At 41.7% G+C, this 27,114-nt stretch overlaps 1 protein-coding gene across 10 annotated transcripts in view; it reads left to right on the top strand.

The window, feature by feature from the left end:
- PTK2 (protein tyrosine kinase 2) overlaps nt 1–27,114 on the top strand; it is a 195,521-nt gene that overhangs the window by 46,512 nt on the left and 121,895 nt on the right. Inside the window, exons 1-2 of one of the 10 annotated variants that reach the window (XM_085221743.1) lie at nt 8,466–8,969; nt 21,934–22,005. The exons of 5 other annotated variants lie outside the window; for them this stretch is intronic. In XM_085221743.1, the coding sequence (XP_085077869.1) occupies nt 8,864–8,969; nt 21,934–22,005 (178 nt within the window). In that variant the 5' untranslated portion in view covers nt 8,466–8,863. Of the gene's footprint in view, nt 1–7,541; nt 7,562–8,465; nt 8,970–21,933; nt 22,006–27,114 lie in introns of those variants that run through there. 4 more of the 10 variants (XM_085221748.1, XM_085221745.1, XM_085221744.1 and 1 more) reach the window with 4 other exon arrangements.

The raw sequence follows: 27,114 nt of genomic DNA, 5'->3' as shown, positions 1-27,114 counted from the left end.
GACTGATGCTTCTTTGCAACTCAGAACCTTTGGTTGCAGTCACTGAAATTCTTTTCCTGGATTTGAACGCAGTAAGAAAAACAAGAAATTCTGAAAGCTAAAAAACAAACAAAAATTAATAATTTTGGTACATGAGCAGTGTCCTGCTTGTGCCTGTGCTGCATGTAGCCTTTTATAAGACTACTCCATAGTTTCTGCTGATTTCTGTAGTTCTTTCAACTTTCAATTTGCAGTTCTTTCAACTAGCAGAAATTAAACACTGAACGGACCTTTCTTAAACTGCACACCATGTTGTTCTCTTTTCTAGTTATATTCACATCCCAAATCATAGCATTCTACTGCTGAAGCAACCTAAATGACTGAGCGGTGACTTTATCAGCCTCGGTAAAACTTTCAAGGTGTTACTAAGTGGAATTGAGCACAACTATCAGTGTGTTTCAGTGGCACCTGAGGTCTGCTTGGACGAGAACACTGAGGATACTTGATATACTGTTAAGAATGTTAGTACCTAAGGTGATGGTAGCAGCAAATGCAAAGTTAAGGGAGTGTGAGGATGGCAGTATTACTGAAAACAGGATTCTGGAAATCAAGTTGGAACTTGAGTGTTTAGTTTATATAACATATTAGTTGTTAGAGTGTTTTTTGTTCTGCGAGACCTGAATTGGGAGCGGCCTGGGATTGTCTCCCAAAATACACATCAGCTTGTTTGAAGTAGAACATTGTGTGCAGGAGGAAAAACATTACATGGCTGAACTTCTCTCAAGCTTTGTTATAAGTCAGGCCTACAATGATCATAAATAAGACTGTATGATGATTCTTGGTGTAAAGCTGTATTTCTCTGCTTTATGAGGTTAACTAATAGTTCTTTGTGCGTATTTGGTTCTTTTTGGTTTTGCTCAGCACAAGACTGAAGGAAGGCAGTAGTAATAAAAATAGATGTTCTGTCTATGATTTCTTCCTTTCCTTCCCTTTTTTTTTTTTTTTTAATTTTAAAAGGATGAAGAATGTAATTAAGAAAATATCCAAACAACTTCACAATAACTGTGATAGTTTCTGCAAGACTTTTCCATGCTGGATGGGGTTATATCATGGGGAATGGGATATCAGTATGTTTAGAATGAAACAACTTAGCATCTATTTGACATGTTCCTTAGGTTTTCATATGGGAGGCCAAGCTAATAAATGTTTTCTTGTAGCAAACACATTTTTCCTCAATACTTTATTCCTAAAAAGAACCCTGACAGAAGTTTGTGTTAAATGCTCAGGCTTCCTTTGGAGGGGTAGAATTATGCTTAGGATGGATATGAGACTTCTTAAATTCTCAAGAAGTTAACTGTGGCACAGAGTTGTTTTCCAGATTGTCTTAATTCACTGTTTATACCTTTCAAAAACAAATAGAAATCTGAAGTTTCTACTTAGTGTCCATTTAAATTCATTGCTGCAGTATTGTTTGATGTATTTTGCTGCTCAACAGTGAGCAGTAACTTATTCAGGAAGACTTAATGTTAAGAAGTATTGGAACTATCTTTCCAGAATTAACAGCATTTATCTTGGGATACAGATTTACCTGCTTTCTTGAAATAAATTTCTAGAGGCTGGGTGTGCCAGGATGTAAACATGTTCTGCTTGCATTTCAGCTCATCTTGCAGAAGTGTTAAAAAACTTCATTTAAACTTCCAAGTTTTCATTAGCAGGTCAGCTGCTCTTTGAGTCCATAGAAGTCTGCATTTGAGTTACTGACATCCTTGAATGCAGAACTAATTAAGGAAGGGTTTTAAGTGCAAGTTCGGAGGATGATGATCGACGATGTTTAATGATCTGCCTCCATCAAAGCTCGAGGAGAAAAGGAGATCTGTCCTTCTATGCAAAGACAAAAATGACTAAACTGAACTCCTATTAAGAAGGCAATTTAATGGCTTTGTCTGCAATGTGAAAATTCTCGTTATGCCTTCATCTCAGGATGCTTGAACTTCTTTACCACGCTGGTTTACTACATTTTAATCCCTGTGTCAACAAAGCAACACAGGGCATAGTTGCCTTCTGTTTATGCATTCAGTTATTTTTGTCTTATTCCCTTGTTCTCATAAAAAGAAAACCTGAGTACTGTGCCTTGGTTGAAAGGCATCAAATGGGGTTGTGGAGACTAATGCCAGTTTCTTTGGAAGTGGTTCTTGACAGCTCAGTACTACAAAAGAAATGAGTTCTTGGCCTTGTCAGATGCTGTTATGTGCCAGTAGTGTTGTTCTTCTGACATTTGGCAATGTAGGTCATTCAAGTTTCTGTCAGGTTTTTTAATGTTCTGTCTACCATTGCAAGACACCGGATATTAATTTAATAGTATTTACATCCTTATTTTGGCTCCCAAAACTACACCTGATGTTCAAGGTAAGGCTGCACTGCACAAAAAGAGAAATAATCAGTGCCTTTACATGGAATTGCACTCAGTATTTCAGTGTTGCATCTGCCTAACTAAAACAACTTGGGCTTGTTGGGTGGTGAGGTCACAGAAGCCGCCTTGAAACTGAGCAACATGTCCTTGTGTTTTCTGGGCACTTTCATACCAGTGTACAGTTGATAGTTAAACCTCTTTGATAGAACAGGCTGACAAGATGCTGGTCTAATTAGGCAGACAAATGAGGCTATTTAAGGTGATGGGTTTTGCATTGTCCTTATGTCACTCAAAACCTTTTTTTTCAACCTTTGATCCCCATAGCAGAGGAGAGAATGACTACCTGAGGAAGTGGTCCTTGAAGGTTTATTGCCATTTTTACGAGGCAGAGACATAAAAGAAAGTTCCTGTAAAGGGAAGGGCACTTCTTGGTATAACATTGCAAAGAGGTTTGGTTGGAGTAAGAAAGAGTAAAATCTTTTTGTCTCTGGGGACTGTCTTAAACAAAGAGTTAAACTCAATTTGTTGGTGTATCTCATGAACCCATTTTGAACCCAAATTATGCTAATTGAAGATGGAGTGGGGTGTTTGTGTTTCTGATTTCTTGCTTTTTAAATGCAGGTTAGGCACAGAATTTGCTTGTTTGAGCAGCCTTAATATTTATATTTACAAAACGGACATTTTGTAAATATTTTTTAATTTTATGTTTCCTTAGACTTGCAGGATGTCAGTATAGGCTTGACCATTCTGTAACACCAAAACCTTAACGTTGGATAGCTATTTACCATAGCCTTTATGCCACTCTTCCTTCAATAAGAAATACAAAGCTTATTTTTCAACCAGTTTTTTTAAAATATAAATGGAATGATGTTGCGTTTTTTTTGCCAGCTTGTTGGTTTATATTCAGTTTAACTGCATTTAGTGACTTAAATATCTGAGGGAACAGCTAATGTTATATTTGTGCTTTATGTAACACCGTGAGTCTTTGAAAATTACATGCTTTCTTCTGACATGCAATGATACATAAATTAGACACAACTTGTTATAAACAGCTGTTTACAGTTTTTCTTAATAAGTTGTTGTTCTAGCTCTGTATTTAGTATATGAAGAAGAAGCTGGGAGGACAAGAGATACAAAATGTCTGGACTGCCGTTTCTGGAAAATTACTGAACCTTTTGTGACTGCGTGGCTTTCTTCCTATTGTGTAACTGGTTCTTAAGTAGATTAGAGGAAAGGCAGCTCAGATATGAACAGACACATAAGACACTTTCTAGTGTCACATTTCTGGTATGGTGTTTCTCAATTACCTTAGAACCCATATTCATAAATTCAAAGGAGCATCTGATCAGCATCTAAGGTCAGCTGATTCACTTGTAGATCCCTTCTGCTGAACAAAACAAATCCTTGCAGAGTTGGTCTCTTTTAGACAGCATCAAAGGGTTGAGAACCTCCCCTCAAGATGCTTTCTGTTGTGGTTACTCCTTAAACAGTGTCTTCTCTCCAAAAATAAAGGTAATGTTATCAGTCTGGTGGCCAATCTGGATAGCTTTCTGTCACTCTTGTGCCGCCTCCTCATCCAAGAAATGCAATACAAAAAGCGTGCAAAGGGATAAGCAGGAGGAACCTATCACAGGACAGAAATATCACACTTCATTTTGCCTTAAACAAATAAGCAAGGTATGTAGGGTTGGATCTTTGCACCTCTTAGTTTTTCAAGTCCCCACGGAGCAGACTTTTGCTGTGTGGAAGCACTGGGATTGTGAAGGAACTTCTCAAAAGGTATCTTGAGAACAGAAGCAGGTGTGTGTATTGTTTTGTAAGAAGCCTAGAATCTCAAGAGGCAGAAGATTGGAATTAATGTCCTAAGGAATGAGTAATTTAAACCATGGTACTGACTCTATATTTCTTTACGATAAGATTTTGAAAAAGTAAATTGAAGGAAGTGGGAGACTATAAGGAGATGCTTTGACATTCATGTTTGTGGATTAATGCAGTCTGTATTTATGAAATAATAAAAACAGAGCTATCACAGAATGACCAAGGTTGGAAGGGACCTCAAAGATCATGAAGCTTCAACCCTCCCACCACATGCAGGGCCACCAACCTCCCCATTTAATACTAGATCAGGCTGCCCAGGGCCCCATCCAGCCTGGCCTTGAACACCTCTAGGGGTGGGGCATCCACAACCTCTCTGGGCAGCCTGTTCCAGCACCTCACCACTCTCATAGAAAGGAACTTCCCCCTGACATCCAGTCTAAATCTTCCGTCCCTCAACTTAAAACCGTTTCCCCTTGTCCTGCTATCCTAATGGTCCTTCTATCTGTTATCTTACAGTGTGGGCCAGGGCACTGCATGTTGTCTCTTGTGTTCCTCAACATCAGAGGATTCTTTGGGAAAGGGGGAAGTGTTGGGACACTTAGCAGTACTTTTCTCCTTTCCTGTCTCAGTGACCAACTCTGTTTGCCTTCCCCACTCCACTACTGTCAGTAGGTTGAGACTGAAAGTAAAAGTGCCAGCTTCCATCAATGTCAGCTGTTCCAAGACCATGGTGAGCCAAGCCTCCAATCAAAGCCAGGTACTGCTGGTCAAGAGATATTTTAGTAATATTAAATAGAAAAATCCATGGAAACCAAGGAGGATTTGCATCTCAAAAAAAAAAAAAAAAAAGTACAAATAGTCCAAATGCTACTGTAAAATGTTCAGAGCATAGTAAATCCAGTTTACGTGGTAGTGGCTCAAAAGGTTAGAATGTGTAACTTTAAAACCATTCTTTTCATGAATCGTGGCCTTACATGTATTTTATTAGTAAAGCTTACCAAGTAATGGAAGATAACAAAACATTGAATCTTGGATTGATTTACTTTTTTGCCAGAAAAATGTCTGAGACAGATCAGAAATATTTTAGAATCTGGAATGAATTTGTTGGTTTACTGGCATCTTCCTCTGGTCAGCTAAGCATAACAATGTGAGTCCTTCAACATCTTCTCTTCCAGGCTATCAGCTGCCCCAGGCTGAAGCTGTGAAGTGTGTCCTTCTCTGTATAGTAATTGTACTTCTGCCAGAACTTCAAAATGAAGACTTCTCCAAATCCAGTTTTTCTTGGTTGGCTGAGTTGGAACCAACCAAGTGGATGGGTCTTACTGATAGTTTGTGCTTTTTTATGTTGTTGTTTCTGGATTGGATCTCTAATGGTTATTTCCCAAGTCCTTGTTACGTGTTTCCTAGAGAAGAATGAAGCCTTTACTCTAATCTGGAATGTGGAACTTGTTTTTGTCCATATTGCAAAGAGTCAAGTTCTGTCAGAGAACTCAGATTTTGATACTCTAAAATAAAATATCATTCCTTTTCAGTTTTGTCTGCCAGAATGCTCATAGTTAAATAAGAAATAGCAGCTCTGGTGTCAGCATAATGATGTCTGAGCATCTCTGTTGTCTTCAGTGTTCCTTTATTGAGCTCAGTAAATGTTCTCTTTTAAGCTTTTGGCAAAGGGGGGTTCAGGAGTGAAGTCCCTGTGCTAGAGAAGACACAAGCAGGGGAGGGGAATGAGGAGCAATGGATTGCAAGCACAACAATAGTAAACAGGTAGATTTAGAGACCAGCAAAATGAATGCAGTGGAGGGATGTTTGTTTTCTGTCTTTTAAATCAAATATACCTACACAGAGGGTATGTGAACAGAGGATGCACTGGAACAGGTTGCCCAAGGAGGTTGTGGATGCCCCAAACCTGGAGGCATTCAAGGCCAGGCTGGATGTGGCTCTGGGCAGCCCGGTCTGGTGGTTGGTGACCCTGCACATAGCAGGGGGTTGAAACCAGATGATCATTGTGGTTCTTTTCAACCCAGGCCATTCTGTGATTTTGAGACTCTCAGGGCAGTGAAATCTCACAAGTGCTGTCAGTTTAGCTCTGTCTTTCTTCCCTTCCCAACGCTGCTTAAACTTGCCAATCGATTTGATCAGTATTTGATGGATAGAGATACTAACTGATGTGGAAATAAAATTGCTCTTCAGCCTTTCATTCTATGAGGCTTTGTTATTTTTGCAGTTGGCTTCGCTATGAGACGGGATCAGCTCTTCAGGCCAAATGAAAACAAAAATAATGAGGAGGAAGAAATAAATAGAGCAAATCACAAACCAACAACCTGAAGGCTTCCAGAATTCCACAATTCAGGATACCAAATCCACACATCAGGCTTCTGTTGTACTGAAAACTGTCGGTGTTGTTTGCAATAGAGCATTTTTCTGCTAGATAACTTCTGCACCAACAAGGAGAAAAGAAGTAATTAAAAATACACATGTATCTTAGCATCAAGGAAGCAGTGAGCTTATTTTGAGCATTTGTATTCTTAGTGTGAAATACTGGTGAACTTATACAAACAGCATACGAAGATTCTCAGCTGTGCCAGATGTGTTCACCTTCACTTTGCAGTGGGATATTACAACAGGAAAGTGTGTCCTTATGAGAATGATCCCAGCACTGCTGCATCAATAGGGAGAGCTGCAAGGAGCAGACAGTGTCTTAATGTTTTTAGCCTCTTTTTTCTTGTTCTCTGTAAGACACTGTTGTTATGGTCTGGAAGAAACGCAGGCTTCTTCACGTTTTGCACCCTCATGCTCAGTCCAAACAAACGGGGGAAGCGGCCGCAGCTTTCACTTCTGAGCTGGAGCAAAACAAGGCTGATGTGTTCAAGGTCACGAAGGAAGCTGGTGGCTGAGCTGGATATGGGAAATCAGCTTTCCTGCACCGCGGGCTGGAGCTGCAACTGTCCTCAGTGAGCCTTCCGCAGACACCACTGTAATGAGTTGTGTGGCAGATATTGCTGGGACAAACATAACTCGTCCTGTATTCTTGGAAGCATTTGGCTGTCTGTGTAGCACTCCAGGGGCTTTGAAAACTTTCCTGGGGGGAGGGAGGGGGGCATCCAGGCATGTCTTCAGCCCCTTTGGCTTTCTTCAGCCCCAGAGAGAGCTTTGTGCCTGAGCGGTGATGCAGAACATCAGATGGCCTGCTTGTGGCCTGGGGTTTTTCTTTTTGTGTGCGATTGTTTTCTCTTTTAAATATAGAAGAAAGCAGTGCTTCTAAAAAGCAGCAGCTGTATTTATTGAGAGTTTTGACACACACCACTATAGCCATGCAGTGCCGGAGTATTGAATGAAGATGTGGAAGCACTATGGGTAAGAAAAAAAAAAAAAAACAGTAATGAAATGCTGTAGATTAGTTTGTGCTGCTTACAAGTAGGCAGGTAGGTTAAGTTGAAGGCTGTTAGCTTGGGATTAATTCCCTTTTGGTTATAGACCAGGATAAGCCTTGTGCCTTATTGCTGTGGGCTGGGAGGGAGGAAAGATTAACACACGCTGTATGGAGAGGCTGAGCTGTGTGAGTCATGTTCCTGTTGGGTTTAACGTGTGTTTCAGCAGAGCCAGTCTACAGAATCATAGGATAGCCCGAGTTGGAAGGACCCGTAGGGATCATTGAGTTTTGCTGAGGGTAGAAGGGGTAATTTCTTTATTTCCACATCCACCTGCAGCTGAGATGTTTATAAACATGTGCTTGCCCAGTATTTACGCTCAAACAAACCGCTGTAAGTAGCTTTGAGGTTTTGTGCTGCGGGTTGAGAGCAAACTTAGTGCAGCATGGCTGTGTACACTCGCACTGACCTTTGCCTTTCGAGCAGAGGTATATAAAGCAGCCCTGACACGGGGAGTGCTGCTGATTCATCAGTGGCATCGGGTTTGAGAGATTCGCGGGGGGGGAAGGTGTTTCACGTTTTCGGGTGGTTCTTTTCGGGTTTTAATAGCTTTTGCTGCGTTCTTTCCAACGCACCCGCCTACGGCCAAGCTTCTTTCAGCTCCGTTTTGTCGCGGTTGTGGAGCAGAGCAGGTGACGCCGTCAGGTCCGCTCCCTTCGAAGTAGCCGCGAGTCGGTGCGCTGTGAGGCGCTGCCCAGCACGGCTGCCTCAAGGTCTCCGGACCGGGAAGCGCTCGGAGATCCTCGCAGGGACGCGCCGGAGCCGCTCATTGTTCGCCTCCCATTGTTCCTCCCGGGGCAGTTCCTGCAAAGCAAACGCCGGGGGGGCTTCTGCGAGCCTCAGCGGAACAAAAAGCGGTCGGCGAGCGCAGCTCCAGACATGACCCGGGTCAGGCTTGATTTACGGCTTAGTCGATTTGCGAAGCCGCCGTCAGTTCTGTAAACAGGAGGCTGCCGGCTGCATTGAGCAGAAGGGGGAGATTAGCATATTAATGCGGCGCTCGCTAATCGCCTCCCCCTTTCCTCCCCTCCCCGCTGAAGGAAGGAAGGGACTGGCAGGGCACTGCCTGCTCGGGGCTGGCCGAGGATGGAGGCAGCGCCCGTTCTCCCGGCGGCCGCTGGCGGCTGTGGCCCCGCGCCGGAATTGGTGGCGACCGGGGACCGCCGGCAGCCCCGGCACTGAGAGCTGAGCCGCCGTAGCCGGGCTGCAGCCCTGCGCGCTCGGGTGCATGCTGCTGCTGCCGGGGGGGGCAGGCCGGCAGGCCCCGCAGCCAGCAGGTGCTGTCTGTATGGAGAAGAGCGGCTGCAGCCCATTCCCGATGTGCTGGGCTAAAGGTACTCGTGATCTGCGTTGTTTTATCTTCCTTTCTCTCTTTAATTTAACGTTCTATCATCTATGAGCATTCCCCTTTCCCTTTTCGACATTCTTTGCCTGTAAGTATCCCTCTTTCCTTCTTGAATGTTTTATCACCTATGAGTATCCCCCTTCCCTCTTCCGTTCGATGCCCACCTGTGCAGTTAGAACAGGAAGTCACCTGGATTTTCTTTCGTCTGGAAAATGTAACATTTTTCTCTATGCTTTCAAAAATCATTGCACTGAGCTCTGCAGGTTTCCCTTTTGAAGACTTCACGACTTTGGTTTTAATGCTTTAAAGCACTGAGTGTGATTCTGCTGTCATGTATCTTTTGGAAGAAATTTTTAAGTGTCTGTTTACAATGGAAGGCACACATCTCTTTGCTCGAGGTTTTAGAACTTGCAATGCACACCAACTCCCCCCCCCCCTTCACCCCCTGTAAGAGACGGTAACTAGCCACGAAGTATGCATTTATTACAATGAGAGGGCTTGGCTTGAAATTGGGGCTTAATAATAATTGGATGGAAATGTGTAAGTTATTCACATAGTGTTCTGCAATGGAATACAATCAATATTGACACTATTATAATCCAGAGAGTAGTTGTGTGTTGGTGTTGTGGCTGAAAATATCCATATGAAGTAGAAGAGCAGGGATTCAACTTAAAATTTTGTTAGTGGCCAAAGAATCAAATACTTCTTACACACAGAACAACGGTGCAAGGTTAAGTATTGTTGGTTACAGGCCTGACTTTCTTCATGTCCACTTTCATTTCAATGCACTTTCTTTTTTGGAAGAGAAGCGGGCTGTGGAGTGTTGCATCACTGTGCCCTTGGATCACAGACAGGCGCTGACTTCAGAACTTCAGGGCAGAGGTGGCTGGGCCAGGGAGGACGTGGTGCTGTATGGGAGGTGGATTTGGCTGCTCATGAGCTGTCTTGGTAAAAGAACACTGAATGTACTTAATTCTTAGCTGTCTTCTTACTTGCAGGATCCATGCAGGAGTATTTAGCCCTGTCTTTGTTTTGTGTGCTTTCTTTTAGTTACTGAAATGCTCAGGCTAAATTAACCACTCTTTGCCACATGTCAACATATTATGGTAGCACATAAAGGAGAAGTAACAGAAGGAAATCAGCATGCTTGACCACTATTCTAGTGATGTGTAACGAACTGCAGAATCAGTCAGCTCTGTGTGCATAACACAGCAAGAGTAACTGAAGTGGCTTTATAGCTGAACCAAAGCTGTTCTTTGCCTCCATAAAAACCTGCCTGCCAGTATTTACCCAGAAGGGGTAACAGCAATACCTGCTCCTGTGCATTGTAAATTGGTAATGGAAGTATCAGATGGAGTTGGGATTCACCTCCTTGGGGTACGGTGAGAGTCAGAATGAAGTTTCCTTAAAAAGAGTAACTTCCATAATGTACAAATAGTGAATAAAATACTTACTTTAAGGGGGGGGGGAAGGGTTGTTGCCATCTGTTGTTCAGGAAGGCTGTTTAGTGTTTGGGATATCAGTTTTCTTCCTCCTGCTCCAGCACTGGAGGATCAGGACAGCAGGGCTGGCTGCTGCTTGCAGAACATGGCTGCACTGGGCCACTATAAAAGGTATTGATTTTCCCCCCACCCACTGCAACAACTGAAAGGAATGAAAACCAATCCCTCCCTCTTCCCTGGTTGCTTTACGGAGGGTTCTCAGGACATAACTTCTGTGTTGATGTCTTATCCAGCCGCCTCCTCCCTGAAATGGAGAACAACCGTGTAATCTCTTCTTATTCCTCCTGGGGGGGAGAAGGGGGACACGAGCAGTTACGTAAGGACAAAGGCACTGCATCTCTCAGTCTGCCAGTTGTGGTGATTTTCTAGAAGAGACATACCATTCTCCAAAGAAATAGGACAGATGAGAAATGGCTGGTGCTGTATTTGTCACTGAATGGTGGCCATTCCTTAGTTGATGGATACCCCGTGTACTGTTCACCAGCGTAACCTTAGGGAAATGAAACGGATCTGGCCTACTTTGATAAGGGCTGTGAGATATCTGCAGTCAAAGAAAGGTAATATATTAATGAGAGAAACATTTGGTTTGGATAACGTTATTCTAACCCTTGGGCTAATCTCTTAAAGCTTCAGTTTAACTGCAGCAGAAATTGATAAAACTTTAACAACTGTTTTGTAGCATCTTAAAAATGTGATCTTGATGTATTTTTTATATATAAGATGTCACTTAAATGGTTCCTTTTCTCTTTAAATGGGACAGATGAAGCTTCTGGTGCACTGTGTGTGTGATCTCATAGCAAATATTTGTTATTTGAAAATGCTTTGAAATATTTCAGCAAGTTTGTGTTCACGCATAGTATGCTTATGCTCTTGTAGGATAAACCTAAAATCTTCCATACTGTGATACTGTGGGCTGACCTCATTGCTGTTAATTCTGTGTGCTCCGTCTGTGGGACTGCATCAAGGACTAAGATAGTGCTTTCTTTCTTTGTAAAACATTTGTGTAATCTGTGCTGCCAGGTTTTGCCTCCTCTTTATGCTAGCGTCAATGCAAAGTAATGTTTGTGAATTTGATAACTTAGCTTGGATCTGCCTATTCCAGACTTGAGAATATTTTCATTGGCAAGTGAAGAGAAAGTGTGGATTTTGTTTACCGGCACATTTCTTCTCAGGAAGTAAGTCTGTATTGCTTTCCTTCAGTAGTGATAGGATTAAGATGGTTTTGGCTGCTTCTTTCCTCCCACCACCCTTCCCTTGCTAAGTAATTTGAAACTCGAAATCTCTCGTCTTGTGAAATAAATAGGTTCAATCTTGGTCAGACCTTCAGTGAGTGCTGCATTGGTGTCTGGGTCACTACATTTCCTCCAGGCAAGTACAGAAAATCTCTTACAAGGGATGTTTTCTTTCTGACTTGAAGAGTAGATTAAAATTGCCTTCAATTTTAGCAGTTTTTTTTTTTGTGTGCACCAGTAGTAATCTCACCAAAGCTTACAGATATTAAAAGTAGTAGATGATGTGATGATGCTTTTGCTTCTAGCCTTCCTTCCCAAATTTTGCAAAGCAAACGGTTTTTAGTGTACCAAATAAATGTAAGTTGAGCAGCTAAGAGTAATTGGATAGCTCTGCTGTGTGTCTGTGAGTTACCCACTCCAAGGAGGAGGAAGTTTCTTTAATATCTTCCAAGTGAAGAGCTGTTAAATAATTTACAAACAATAAATTGGTGTGATGTGAAATGCATCACACATGAGTAGTCAGGGCAAAGTGATTGCAGTTATTGAACACTGCCTTTAGACTGGGAAAGGTGCTGCTGTCTTCAGATAACTGCAGTTCTGTTCTAAACCTTATGTTGATTTTGTTTGAGAGCCAGCAATGTTGTGAAATTTATTAAATCCAGCAGGAAGGAGTTTTACCCCATTTATTGCAATCTGTTAATGTTGCAATTTTCTAGAAGCGATGAGCAACTCCAAGTTAAATGGTTAATTTCTGGTAAACCTTGTGATTTCAGAGAATGTTCAGAAGGGACCTGCTAGTGATGTTGAATATAAGCCAGGTTTTGATGCATAGGAGACAAGTTCAGTGCTTGTTCTCCCTCGTTCCCATCCTTACTGTCTCTACAGTTCTACTAACAGGAAAATAAGAGGTGATTTCAATCTTGAAGGCCCTTGGTGTTTTAGGTGCTTGATGATGGCTGGAAAGGGACGCAGCAGTAGAAATCCTGTAAGAGTTGCTGGTGCTGGGAAAGGAGGCAGTTATTTAGGGTAATTAGTCTCTAAAACGAGTTCTCTTTTCTTTGAAAAGCACTGTCTATATAACGTAGGCAGATAGTAGCTGTAGTGCATTAAGAGAGAAAACAATTGGGAAAAGAAGAATTCAGTCTGTCATTTGACAGTCAGTTGTTAACTTGGTACGCTGACTGCATCAGCTGATGTGACACGTTAGCCATTTATTTCCAAACCATAGATGTGTCTATACTTATGTTAACTGGCTGGCCTTTTACAGTGTGAGAGGTACGTGTTTTACACACATTTAGGCACAGAAGTCTAGGTATGAGAATGCTGATGTGTTTCAATTAGTGGGATAGAAGATGGACTTTGAGATGCTTGTACAAGAAAGGAAGGAGATTGTTTTGAGCTCCTGGAGAGCATTTAGTGTTACCTGTGTAATGCAGATGTGTGATCTTATCAGTGGTAGCTCTTAGGAAGGAACTGGTGTGGAATTGAATTCTAGCCTGTCTTTGAAAAAGTGACACTTACGCAAAACAGAATGTTTTCACTGTCCTTTTGAAGTTGCTTCAGATGAAGACTGAAGAGCAAAATCTGGAAGGCGGTATTTAAGAGGATGGTACATTGAAATATTCCTCCTCTGCTGAAAGTTCAAGTAAGAGTTTGTAGCCTTAATAGCTTTTTTATTTGATTTAAATGTGAGGTTTTTATCACAAATCAAGTAGGAAAAAAAAGTACGTGTATATAAGCATTGATACACACAGACATACAGGTATGTTCACCCAGTCTCGCTTTGTTCATCTATTTAGCCTGGCAGTAGCTTGTTGCTATGCTTAGAAATTAGCTTCGTAGCTAGTAACCTAGAACTAAAAACTAAGACAGGGGAGGTTTAGGTTAGATATTAGGAGGAAGTTTTTCACACAGAGGCTGGTGACACACTGGAACAGGTTGCCCAAGGAGGTTGTGGATGCCCCATCCCTGGAGGCATTCAAGGCCAGGCTGGATGTGGCTCTGGGCAGCCTGGTTTGCTGGTTGGTGACCCTGCACATAGCAGGGGGGTTAAAATTAGATGATCTTTATGGTCCTCTTCAACCCAGGCCATTCTGTGATTCTATGGTAATCCTTCAGGTCCTCTCTTTTTTTTGTGTGTTTTTAACAGAAGGAATCCTGTGGACAATAGGACAATATAATGTGATGCACAGCTTTTCTTGGAAGGACTGTTGCAGTAAAATTAGCTTTTCAGACTTGCTTTTCATTTGTAAGAACAGCATCAGCTTATTTATTAAATCCTTCAATTTGCTGAAGAGGGCCTTAGAGAATAGGTGCAAATGAATGCTATCCAAAAAGTTCTGTGAGTTAGCAGTAAGCATGTAGTTTCTTTGGACCGATAATTTAAAAATATTGTAGCATTCACAGCAAGATCTCAGTACAGAATAAGCGAGATCAGCACTGTATCTACTGGTGAATATGTGTTAAAAGTACTGGGACCAATTCCTTCTGATGGGGAAGGATGGGGATTGCTGAGCATGGAGTTAACTGCTGATGCCCAGCATGGGATGTGACACTTTGTTCTCAGGAAGAGGTTGGATTTTCACATTGGACGTTGTTGAGCAAAGGTGTCAGGAAGAGTTTTCCTGGGCAGAATTCAGTTCTGCTGAGTCATCTTGTTGAAAATCATCTGTAGACAAATTCCCTTTTTTTTTTTTTTTTTTTTTTTTTTTTTTCATGTGATAATTAAGTTTTGTTCTGCTGCCAGGAGAGGGATTGCTTCCTCATACCCAGCACCACCTCTGCTTTCCATGACTCTGTTTTGCCTGGAAAAGATTTCTGATCTTTAAAAACTGAGCACAATCCTTCGGTTTGCTTCTTTAGTTTAAATTGCACTCATTCTGTGCATGAAGTATATAGACCTCTGCTTTATTGAGGCAACTCCTAAGGAAAATAATAGCTTCTCCATGATATATGTTTCCTCATTCTGAATTACCAGAGGATGAAAAGTTTGTGACATTTGGTTTTGCTGTTGTTTAGTTCCATGCACACAGGATGAAACCAACATGTCTGGGGAACAGCTCTCAGCAAAGAGCTGTGGAAAGATATACCAGCAAGTGAAAAACACGATAAACTGAAGTGTGGCATTTGGAGACTAAAAGCTAAGTTTTTACTTAAACTTGGTATTTTGTCAAAGGAAGTTGAGTAGTTATAGCTTCTCATATGCATCCAGCATTTGCTGTTTCACCTGTTAGCCAAACATGCCCTTGAAGATATGGCAGTCTCCTTTCAGGATCAGAAGAGATACTGGAACAGTAACTTCTCTAGAAAGTGATGGGTGATGTTGCTTCTCAAACTTTCAGAAGACACAAGTCACCTTTATCACCATGTTCCTTACAGTGTTTGATGCTGTGTTATCAGACTAATGATTATCACGTCCTTTCTGGTAACTATAAGGATTTGGCTGAAGCCATCCATATTTAAAGCTTGACTTCTCCTCACAATTATAACTTCTTAATGATGCTGCGCTGCTAATAGTTGGTCATGGGTTTTTACTGCTGTTTTGTTCTTTAATGGGACTTAACAAAGCTGTTCTTAACAAGTAGCTGCTGGGTGGATGATGGTTTGCAGTCATGGTAGATCTTTATTTCTAGGCAGGAGGATGGGAGGGAGCTAGATGTATTCCTGAAGCTTCACAGCTGGCTTCTGAAGGTAAGGAGCAGTAGGGTTTGCGTTCTGCTCAGAGGCCTTCTGCTGTATCATGATTGCAGTTCAGCTCCGGTCTGTTGTCCCTGCTGTTATTAGGAGATACCAATAGGAATCGTATTTCTGAAATCTTAGTGTATTTCATTCAAAGGAGGTTTTGTCTTGGATATGATATGATGGTTGCTTGAGATAAACTGAAGCAGAGTTGTAACAAAAGTGCTTTAGACCAGAGCAACCTTTTCCACTTGATCGCAGTGGCTGATTCGCGTACAACAACTTGTGCTGCCAGTCGACTCAGCGGCAGCTTTTTGTCCATTCAGGTGTTTGATTGCAGCAGACTGGAATAATATGGGCAGAATTAAAAGGCTGGCTTCAAAGGACTCTGATCTATGATTGAGTATAGCTCTACCTTTGAAATGGAAGCAGGCATCTTCTGTAGATATCCATCCTAGCCCTTTACCAGAAGATAAAGGTGCTGCTCAGATAGCAGCAGACTGAGTGTCCTTCAGCCAGCAGCGTTGTGAAGCTGTTCATGTATGCTGCTTTTATTCTATGGATGGCAAGGGGAGCAGTGACTGATGTACATCCTTCAAAGAAAAAAAAAAACAACCAAAAAAACTGTTAGAGTCCAGAGGAAAGCTACGAAGATGGAGAAGAGTCTGGAACACAAGGTGGATGAGGATTGGCTGGGGTCCCTTGGTTTGTTCAGAGCAGGCTGAGGGGAGGCCTGATGGTGGCTGCAGCTTCTCACAGGGAGGAGAGGGACAGCACTGAGCTCTGCTCTCTGGTGACAGGACCCCAAAGAATGGCGTGGAACTGTGTCAGGGCAGGGGCGGTTGGGAGTCAGGTAAAGGTAATGCATCAGAGGGTGGTGGGCATGAAACAGGCTGCCCAGGGCAGTGGGCACGGCCCGGAGCTGCTGGAGTTCAAGGAGTGCTTGGACAGTGCTCTCAAATTTATAGTTGGAACAGTGTTGCTCTTTTGTGGAGCCAGGAGTTGGACTGCATGATCCTTGTGGGTCCCTTCTAACCTGGGATATTCCATCAGTCTGTGATTCATCCTAGCATGTTAGTAGACCGAAGTCTGTTCTGTAAATCAGCTGTAGGTTTTAGCAAAAGGTAGGGTTTTTCATCTGTGTTCTTAAATGTTTTCTTGACACTAAGATTTTTATTTTTTTGCATTTGTGGTAATTAGAGGATTCAGTGCCTGGAGTTACCTTGCGTAAAGTGAAGAAAGTGCTGCAGCACCATTCCTGGTTTGTCCTTGAAAGGAAGGATTGGCACTTTTGTACTTCTGCTGCTAAGTTTCTTCAGTCATGTTGCTGATATGTGTATGTAAATGGATACAAGGCATGATCAGTATCTTGGTGGGAAAATGCTCATTACTTGTTTTTCCTTTTAAAGAATTATCTACTTTAATATCTACTGGGAATTCAGTAGGCTCAAGATCAGATAAAAAACAAAACAGAACAGATTGTTTCTAGTTTTGGCTGCAGTGAACTTCTTAGTAAAACCTTCATAGACTGGTAATGCTGGATGTGATATTTGAAGTGCCAAGTTAGTATTTCTTAACCAATTTTAAGGATCATTTGTTAATCTGTCAGAATTCAAGCGGAATATTGCTCTCATCTGTCATACCTTGCTTCTTTTTGAAGCTGATGTTTGTCAAGTTTTAAATTTGCTGCATGCTTTCATGGATATGAATGCATTACAGTTGGAGCAGCAGCACTTGCTGTGAGTGTGGCTGCCTGGTAAGCCATAGTTCCATAATTAAGCACTTCTACATACCATTTAGGTTACATGTGTCATATGTAGGCAGTTTGGTCAGTGCAGGTCACAGCCTGTACCTGTTCCTGTTCGAGCAATACATGGTTATTGACTTATGATACTTAGGTCACTTTTAGCTTAAATAAATAAATAAACTGAAGAACTGAATTGTTTTTGTGGATATTATGTATTTTATTAATTGAAGACAAAGCAAAAATAGTGTTTTGATCACTGTCAGCCCATTGTGATTCTTTTTTTAAAATGTGGTGGCTGCTTATGGAGCTGCTTGAAACGAATTTGAGGAGTTTCCATTAATTCAAGTGTGTGACTTTGGAGTATTTATTCAGCACAGAAAAACAACGCTTATGTTTGCGTAATTTAAGTTTATCTCCATTTGGTTATTTTATCTGAAAATCATGGTCAGGACCAAGCAGAATTAACCAAAGTGGGAGGATGTGTGCTTAAGAATCTCAGAAGGGAGTGAATTTCTTTGTATGAGGGAGAAAATGCACAGGGTGATCCTGTTCTGGAACTGCAGCTCTTCACAAATGAGTAATACACATATTTGAAGCTGGTTATAAGACAGGATTCTATTTATATACAAAGTTAGGAATACAGAATATACCATTTTGAGGTATTAAGAATGCTGACATTGAGTATCTCAAGTACTGTCCTCATTTGCTGAGTTGCAGTGGTTTGTGCATCTTGAGCAGAGGGAAAAATGAAGGCAAGCTCTCAAGCTTGTACTCACAGCTCTTGTTTTTCTTTTTGATGTTATCAACTGAGTGAAGTTCAGCACAAGCTGCTGGTGGGAGATGTAAAAAACAAACAGGCAGACTTGAGGCCCAATGCTGAGCCTCAGCTCAATAGTTTTACTTGTGCGCTTGCCTGTATTGTGTGCTTAGGGGTCTGTGAAAAGTGTTGGTATGCTGTCATTAATTTTAATGCTGTTTTAAAAAGAATTGATCTGTGATGTCTGAAGCAATGGCTGTTCTCTTGTTCAGTGGTAGAAACTTACTGGGAGGTTGTGTGCACTGCAGCTCTTTGGAAATAAATTGTGCCTGGAAGCATTCATTTTGGTTGTTGTGGATGATGCCTTGGCCTAGAACAGGTCAGTTATCAGGAACCTGAATTTCTCTATCTGTGATGTACTTGATGGTTCATCCCTGGAATGGCCGTGTAAAGGAGGAGCTGGATAGCTTTTTGTAACTTAGTGCCATAAAAAATTGTGGAGAGAATATTTTTCCTTCTTTTTATTATACTTTCCTCACTGTTCATATCCAGTCTGCACCCACGTTAATATTGCTCCAGTTCTGATGGAATTGAAAACACAGACTCATTTTTCTTCTCCAATGGGAAAAATAAATACCATGTAAGCTGTTCTCCTTCTGTTCCTCACAAGGACAGCCATCCTACAGTAAGGCAATAAATTTGCTCGTAAAACGTCTCCTTTGTGACTGACTGTGCAGTTTTTTACACATTTCTAGGGCTGGGACCAAGCTTTCTCAGGCATTGAAGGCTTCCTCCCTTCTGCCCCAGTACTTACCACCTGTCCATGAGAACCCATTAAACCTGCTGTTCTGCTGGAAGTGCACGTGCATGCTCACTGCTTGGCGAAATTAGGGCTGAGCTGGACGGGAGTGGATCTCAAACACCTCAGGTTGCTGATTTCTGTTCGTTATGGCATATGTTTGCTTTGACATCAGTGATACAGTGTCATTTGGCATTGAGTTTTTCTACATAGTGTTATTTCTGGCTTTGATTACTACTACTTTGCATTTTTTCCTTTTTGCTTTCACTCGTTTTAGGCACGGTGATGCTATTTGTACTATCTCTGTGAGCTGTTTTTTTTAGCATGTAAGAGGAGAATACATAAATGTTATAATAAGTTGATTTATAAGTTCATAGTTTTCTTTCAAAACATCATCTTATTCTTAGGAATATTTCAAAGCAATTTGTTATATCCCTCTTTAATATTAACTTCTCATAAAAGCACAGAAGCAAGGAATTTAAATCTCTCCTGCAAGATGTGTCCTATGAGAACTGACAAACCTCCAAAAATATCATATCATATGCAATGGCCTGATTTGAAAAGGACCACAATGATCATCTGGTTTCAACCCCCCTGCTATGTGCAGGGTCACCAACCTCCAGACCAGGCTGCCCAGAGCCACATCCAGCCTGGCCTTGAATGCCTCCAGGGATGGGGCATCCACAACCTCCTTGGGCAACCTGTTCCAGTGTGTCACCCACCCTCTGTGTGAAGAACTTCCTCCTAATATCCAGCCTAAATCTCCTCTGTCTTAATTTAAAACTATTCCCCCTCATCCTATACTGCCACTTCTTACACCTGATGCAGTGACAGAACACAGCAAGGTAATGTGCAAGTTAGAGGTAGCATGTTGCTACACACTGTGCTTTCTCTTAATTAAAATCTGACAGAAGAAAGCTCTAAAAGTATGTCTGTCTTCTGGCAAATGAGGAATAAAATATTTGTTTTTTGTGGTGTTTTTTTTTGTTCTGGACACTTATCCTGGTCTATAAAAGCATCAGCTCTGGTTATTCAAATGATATTTTAATATCAAGTATTTTGTGGATAATGGAGGATGGAAAATTGAAAGCAGGCATGCTAGTGAAATAGCTATTTCAAAATAATATTTGAAATTCTCTGCTTTCAGATGCTGTTAAAACAATGTAACTGATACGTGCAAGATGGATCTGAGATGGTTTTAACCCTTAACTTGCTACATAGCAAATGTGAAGTTCTCGTGTATTTAGGTGCAAGTTGTCTGCATCTCTGAAATCCGTGTCTTGAGTTTCGTTTGATTAATTTAAAATAAAAATAAAAATCTTCTCTTGTCTGTTTGAAAAAATAGCATAGGGTGGGGGAAGTGTTTGGTGAGGACAATTTTCCCGGTTTGAATTGGAACTCCTTAAGAGCAGCCCTGCGGAGAAGGGCAGAGGGGTCCTGGTAGATGGAGAAGATAACAGAGAGGTTCCTAGTAGATAAAAAGGGTAACGTGAGCTGGCCGTGTGCACTTACAGCCTGGTCAGTATCCTGGGCTGCATTAACAGAGGGATGGCAGCAGGGAGAGGAAGGGTTTGTCTGCCTTTGTTCCATCCATGTCAGTTCCCATCTGGAGTACTGTGTCCAGGCCTGGGGCCCCCAGATGTGGAGCCATTTGAGCTGGTCCAGAGGAAGGCCTCGAAGATGCTCAGAGGGCTGGAGCAGCTCTCCTGTGAAAAAGGTTGAAGGTAGTCGGGATTGTTTAGTTCAGAGAGGAGCAGGCTGCGGGGAGATCTCATTGCAGCCTTCCAGTACTTAAAGGGAGCTTGTAAACAGGAGGGAAATCAAACATTTTACGTGGTCTCATAGTGACAGGACAACAGGGGATCGTTTTAAATTAAAAGGGGCAATCTAGATTAGATGTTGGGGAAGTTTTTCACTGAGAGGGCTGTGAGGCACTGGCACAGGCTGCCCAGAGAGGCTGTGGATGCCCCATTCCTGGAGGTGTTCAAGGCCACGTTGGATGGGATACCAGGCAGCCCTATCTTGTGATTGGCAACCCTACCCATGGCTGGGTGCTGCAACTAGATCATCTTTGAGGTCCCCTCCAACCCAAGCCGTTCCATGACTTCTTTGGAATAAATCTTAATAACTCTTATTAATGTCTGAAATGTTTTTTATTTGTGTAGAAGGGACATTAGCTGTACAGCTGCCAGAGGATTTGTTAAAGCATAACACAAGCTCTGCTGCTCACTCACATTGCTTCTTTTCACCTCCTTTTGGTGTCCATTGCTCTTTGTACAGCTCTGGGACAGAAGAACGTGGCTGCATTTTAATTGAGTTTTTGCTGAGTATCTGTAGCTGGTGCCATGGTAGTTAACTCTCAGATGTTTTGTTGATTTGGGTGTAAATTACAGTTGCTTATCTTTATCTGCCTTCTATCAGATGCAAACAAACCTTATTTGTCTGTGCTGTTACCCAGGAATTCCGTCCATTTTTGCCCAAATTCCTGGCCTTAAGAATTTCTTCAGTAAGTTTTATCACCTGATACATTCTGATCCTAGTAGAAAAACTGCTGTGCAGTGTTAGTAAACACTCTTAAGTGTTTCTAGGGGAAATTGCCATTGTTCTGAGGGAAACAGGATAGTTAGCCTGTATTTTTTTTCTTTTGAGTCTGTGCCCTCAAGGCCTTCAGCTCATGCACTGATGCAAAACCAGGAGATGCTTCCATTTTTAACAGTGGAAGTTTGTAGAGCTAAGGAGTTGTGTGATGCACTTCAGGGAGCGTGTTCAGTATTCCACAAGTTGACTTTCTGTGCCTTGATGGATTTCCTTTGCACACGTTTTGTGACACCATCAAAGCTTCACGTTGTAAAAGATTGAGGTTTTAAATGACAATTGGCTCAGAAGAACATTGCAGGCTGTTGTTGTATTTACAAGCATTTCAAACCCAGAAAACCCAGGAGAAAAATTGCTTCTCTTGCTGTTCACTCAGGAAATGGGAGACTAATCTTGTATTAATGATAAGCAATTAATGTATCAAAGGTCTTATGCTTAGGCTGTTACACAGTTGTTTTACATCTGTTCCAGAAACGAAACACTTGACAATTATAACTTTGCTGAACTTAAAAACTCTATTATCTACAGTTAAAATGGAGCATGAAAGTCCTTTGTAGTTTCCATTTGCTTCCATATCAAATGAAGGGTGGGGAGCAGAGGTGTTGCTCTGATGGTGAGCTAAAGAACCATTCGTCTTTGGTAGGAAGAAGATGTCTGTGGGGACTGCGTAGGTCAGCGAGACCCCTGTGTGAGGAGGTAGCTCAGGCACCAGGAGGTGAGTGTTATTTCAGCCAGAAGGCTGAATGCTATAAAGTTTGGTCCAGACTACACTGGTTGTGTGAGTGGTGTCGATCAGCAGCTACTCCTCCTTCTTTCCACTCTGACATTTACTGAGTATCCAGTACATGACTGTTAAAGACTCTTGGTCTTATCCACATATGCTGATTTGGTTGGTCAGGTGCACCTGGGTACTGGCTGATAGGTCAAAGGAGTGAGGAAGATAAGGCTGAAGTTGAATATGATATGTGACTGCTAATTGTTGCTATTTAACCAAATTATTTTCATCCTCTTCATTCTTTATAGTGGAAGAGCTCACTTTCCCTATTGGAGCTCTGCCATTCCTCCCCTCCCCCTTGGCTTGCCCTTGTGTTATAAATCAGTAAATGCAATTTAATGGTTTACTTGTCAGAAGCTCGGAGTTGTCAGATTTGGACTACAAATGATTTGTGCAGTTGTATGGAAGAAAGCAATGTCACTGAAACCCAACTCTCGCTTCTCTGTTGCCTACTTATTTTCCCCACGCTCCACCCAGGTGTAGTCCAGAAGGAGCAATGAGTTGATACACCAGCTGATATATATGGATATATATAATATACCTATAGAATATGGGAAGTCTATCCCTTTACTATTGGCTGTGTGCTTCTGCTGCCTTTGTAGTAGCTCCAGAGCTTTTTAGAGCTCTTTTTGAGCCACTTAACCATATTTACATAGCAAAAATAAGCAAAAACAAAAACCCACTAACACAAAACTAGAAAAAAAGAAGCCTGAACAGATTTTATTCTGTCTCAGTAAGTAAAAGCAGCTCCAAAAATGTGTAGGCAGCAATAGGAAGCTACGGAAGGAAAGCCAGGGTTGCTCAAGTCAGGCAGAGAGGATGAGGAAAGGCTTGGCAGGGAGGAAAAGGGGTAGCAGGCTCTGCAGCTTTGACAGCAGCAAGGACAAATTGGGTATGTTAAATTGGTTCAGCAGCCTTTGGTGACAACTTGTTTTCCTTTGAAAAATGAGCTTAAACTTCTGTACAAATATGTATGTGTATGTTCTTTGGTTGTCTGCAGCTTCTTGTAGAGCTGAGAAACCAGACTTGAGTTCTTTTAATGATATTTGAATGTTAAAGTGTGCATGAGAATTTGAACTGTTCTTGGCTTATTTGATTTAAAAATAACAGCAACAAAACAACAAATAAACTGTCTAAAGATGAGAATACACAGTGTAGATTTTCTGGCACGTTCATAAGTGTGCTTTTTTCCCTCAGTTTTTGCATTTTCCTGAACTGTTCTGTGCAAGAAAACTCAGTTTTCTTTGTTACTTCATTTAATTTTCAGACTTAGTCTCTCCCAAGCCTCAAGATAGGCATCTTGAGCTGGCTTTCAGCTGGATTTTGACAGAACCATGCTTCAGCTTCAATGATAGAAGCAAAAGGTGAAGCTGTGGAATTGAAGAATGTGAAAAATGCATCACGTCACTGGCCCATCTAGCATACTATCTGCTGCTTCTTTCCAGGTCTTCCCTATGAAAATTAAGAAGTTATTAGTTTATTCAAATATCAATGCATTCTTTTAACAGGGGACTTAGGGTTCATTTAATCCATCATCTCGCAGATGCCACAGATGTTAATCAAGCTCTATCTCTTCCCTGTCTCCTGGTCTCACAATTTGATGGGTTCCAGCATTTTGAGTTCTCCCTAATAGAACTGCTACTCTGCCACCAAGCATTTTGGTTGCCTTTGTATGGGGTTTCTAGGTATTAATTGTGGTAGAAAAGAAGCTTCATTGTCTTGATTGCACTTTGTGGTTAAAACAGAATAAACATCCATGGTTCTCTGCTGGCAAGAAGTTGTGTGATGGTAGGCCTCCAACCCCTGCCTTTAACAAGCTCTCTCAGAACCTCTTCCACGTTATGAATGTCCCCACTTTCATTAATAATGTGTTAAGAATCCTTCATTTGGAATACCTAATGCTTTACTTCTTTGTGGCATCTTTCCTAAAGCTGACTTCTGTATCAGATTGCATTGGGATTTGAATCCTCCAGCCTGTGAAATACTGCTGCATAAAGAAGATGAGTTGCCTGCGTAGTCACAGCAAAACAACACTCACTTTGTATGGAAATGTAGTTGTTCTCTTTTCTGGAGGCTTTTCCTCCTATTTTCACTCTAGCCACTGTGGAGTACTTTTACAAGATGCTCAAACCATGCTGAGGGACATGGTTTAGTGAGTACTATTGGTGATAGGTGAATGGTTGGACTGGATGATCTTGAAGGTCTTTTCCAACCTCGGTGATTCTGTGAAACACATTATGAGCACAGATTGCAAATGCTTAAGGATTCCTTGCTTCCTGAAGTTCATGTGCAAAGTTCCTTTGATTACTGGTCTCTAATAACAGACTCTATTTTCAGAGCAAATGCTACTCAGTATCTTAAAAACTTTATTTTTAGTTTTTATTTTTATTATTAAAACATTTTTAAGTGGCCTCCAGTATTAATGTTTCTACATGCTCTGACAGGGCCTCAAGGAAGACTGGGTTGATAGCTCTGTGTAGTACAGACCAATGGAACTGTTGTAACATCAGTTTATTACCACCAGATGTTTCTACAAGAGTTCAGATTGTTGGATAAGAATTGCATTTTTTTTTTTCTCCCCCAGGGAAGAATAGTGTAACAGCCATGCACTATAAAGTAAGCTTCATCTTCTGGGTCATCTTAAGATATGCTCAGATCTGCTCTAAAATGGTGTAACATCTTCTGGTGGAGGTAGTGAAACCTGCTTGCTTGTGTTTGTTTGTTTGTTTTTTAGTTCATTTTTTAGTGTTTGCCTTCATTTCTTCATGTGCCCCATACCATGAAGACCTTACCCAGCCATTGCCATGTCCTTTGACAGCCCTGCAGGACGAGGGGCAACATACGCTGGTGGCTTTGGACGTAATTGAGTACTAACAGAGCTGTGGTTAGGGCAAACCCAAACCGTTCTTTTCATGGAAGGCTGTATTATATTTTCTTTCCTATGTGGGCGCTACAAAACCTGTTACAGTTTTGATCCAGACTGTCCCTTCTGATGGGGGTGGCTGCGAAGGAAGCGGTGGGTTGGGTTCTCAAAAGGTTCTCAAATGCTTTCTTCCACTGGGCAGTATGGAGTAATGAGAAGCATAAAGCTGAATTGCTACAGCATCAGACTTTGCTGTAGAGGATTGAGCCGTTTTTTCTTCTGCAGACCAATATTTTTTGAAGGTTTCCCTTTTTGTGAGGAATTGCCAAAGTCAGTCAACTGGTTTAGCAGCCATGGTGCCTTACTGCACTGCTTTATTCGTGTATCATCTCCAAAAGCTGTAACTGGAAGAATTTTTATGGTCGGCCTACATTAAACTGCCATTCAGTCGCCTGAATAAGAATCACTTTGTTCTTCGTTTCTCTGTATGTAACAGAGGCTGTAATTACCGGCTTTGGAAAACACTTGAGCCACAATAGGCTTAAGTCAAACTTTTTACAGGTCATTGGTTTTTGTAATGGGGCCATTGCCATGCAGTGGGACAACGTGACTATTGTCATGCACTGTTCCTCCCGAGTACTTAAGTGCCTCTTATCTGATGTGCTCTTCTGGCTTTCATAAAAATAGGGATGACATGAGGGCAACTCAAACTGTTGCAAAGTGAGTCAGAAATTAAAATCCGACGCAGCCGAGTGTTGTGTAATAAAGGGCTGGGATGCTATAATCATTCAGTACCCAAGTAGGAAGGGCAAGTTTAAAGTCAAATAGTAGAAAAAGCCAAATATTTTTATCTCTGATAATGCATAACTGAAATACCTTACTGCTTCCCTTAGCTGTTCAGACATGTCTAGCTCCTAATCTCCTTGAAGCATGCTCTCGTTATCACTAATTCTAATTTACACTTTGCGTTTGGTATTCTGGAAAGACAGCAAATACTGCTTCTATTTACTACTTGTACAGCTGTTGCCTCTCCTGGGCAATATTCAGTAAGCAGTACTTGAAGGGGTTAAGTTCAATTGCTTGCATCACTGTCCTGTTCAGAAGTAGGGTTGCTGCCAACCATTGGTGCAACTTAACAACAGTTAGAATTCTGTTGTAGCCTTTTTGTAGAAATACAGAATTGTTACTACTCAATTCTGTGCTTTTTCACAGAATCACAGAATGACCGGGGTTGGAAGGGACCTCAAGGATCACAAAGCTCCAACCCCCTGCCACATGCAGGGCCACCAACCTCCCCATTTAATATTAGACCAGGCTGCCCAGGACCCCATCCAACCTGGCCTTGAACACCTCCAGGGATGGGGCATTCACAACCTCTCTGGGCAGCCTGTTCCAGCACCTCACCACTCTCATAGTAAGGAACTTCCCCCTGACATCCAACCTAAATCTTCCCTCCTTCAACTTAAAACCATTTCCCGTTGTCCTATTGTTATCTACCCTTTCAAAGAGTTGAAGTTTTGAGTTTCTGGGAAAAGTTCTGTTATAATACTGTATACCTTGCCAAAGAGATTCGTAAGATCAGCAATTGAAGCTATAAGAAGGGATCGGTATGTATGTGGACTTCCAGTTGTTCCAATGGACCACAGTGGGCATTTGGAGTGATGTTGAAAACTGAGGCAAGTATCTGGCTGGACACCTTGTTCTAATTAAAGATGTGGATTTTCTTTTATTCCCAACTCAAATGATATTTCCTCATTATCATTTCCTTTAATATTGCAACTAGGAATTGGTGCTGACTCCAAAGGGAGTTGCTGAGTACTGCTGGTTATACAGCAGTGTTGCAAGAAAATTGGGTTAAACCCAGCCTTTGAGGTACGTCAGGACTTTCCCATGGGATTTGGGAAAGGGTGTCATTCTGAATATTGCAAGACATCTTAATGAAGCTGGATTACTGCTTGACAGTAGATGTAGCTCAGCTCCTTGTCAGTATTCTTTAAAATTTTTCTCCATCTGTCTATCGTGAGGTGCAGTGGCTCCTGAGTAATAGGCAAATACTTCTGGACCACTTTTCAAAAGTGATATAAAGGTTCCTGAGACAGCCCTCACTTACAGCAGCTGTGCATGACATCAGCCCTTGTTTCAGCTAGTCTAGGATGGGTATACTTATTGATTTTTTTTTTTGCTGA

Source organism: Meleagris gallopavo, chromosome 3 (assembly GCF_905368555.1).
Source record: "Meleagris gallopavo chromosome 3, MGAL_WU_HG_1.1, whole genome shotgun sequence".
Classification (NCBI taxonomy): domain Eukaryota; kingdom Metazoa; phylum Chordata; class Aves; order Galliformes; family Phasianidae; genus Meleagris; species Meleagris gallopavo.
Note: the sequence above shows the minus strand (reverse complement) of the source record. Positions and strands in the feature narration are given on the sequence as shown.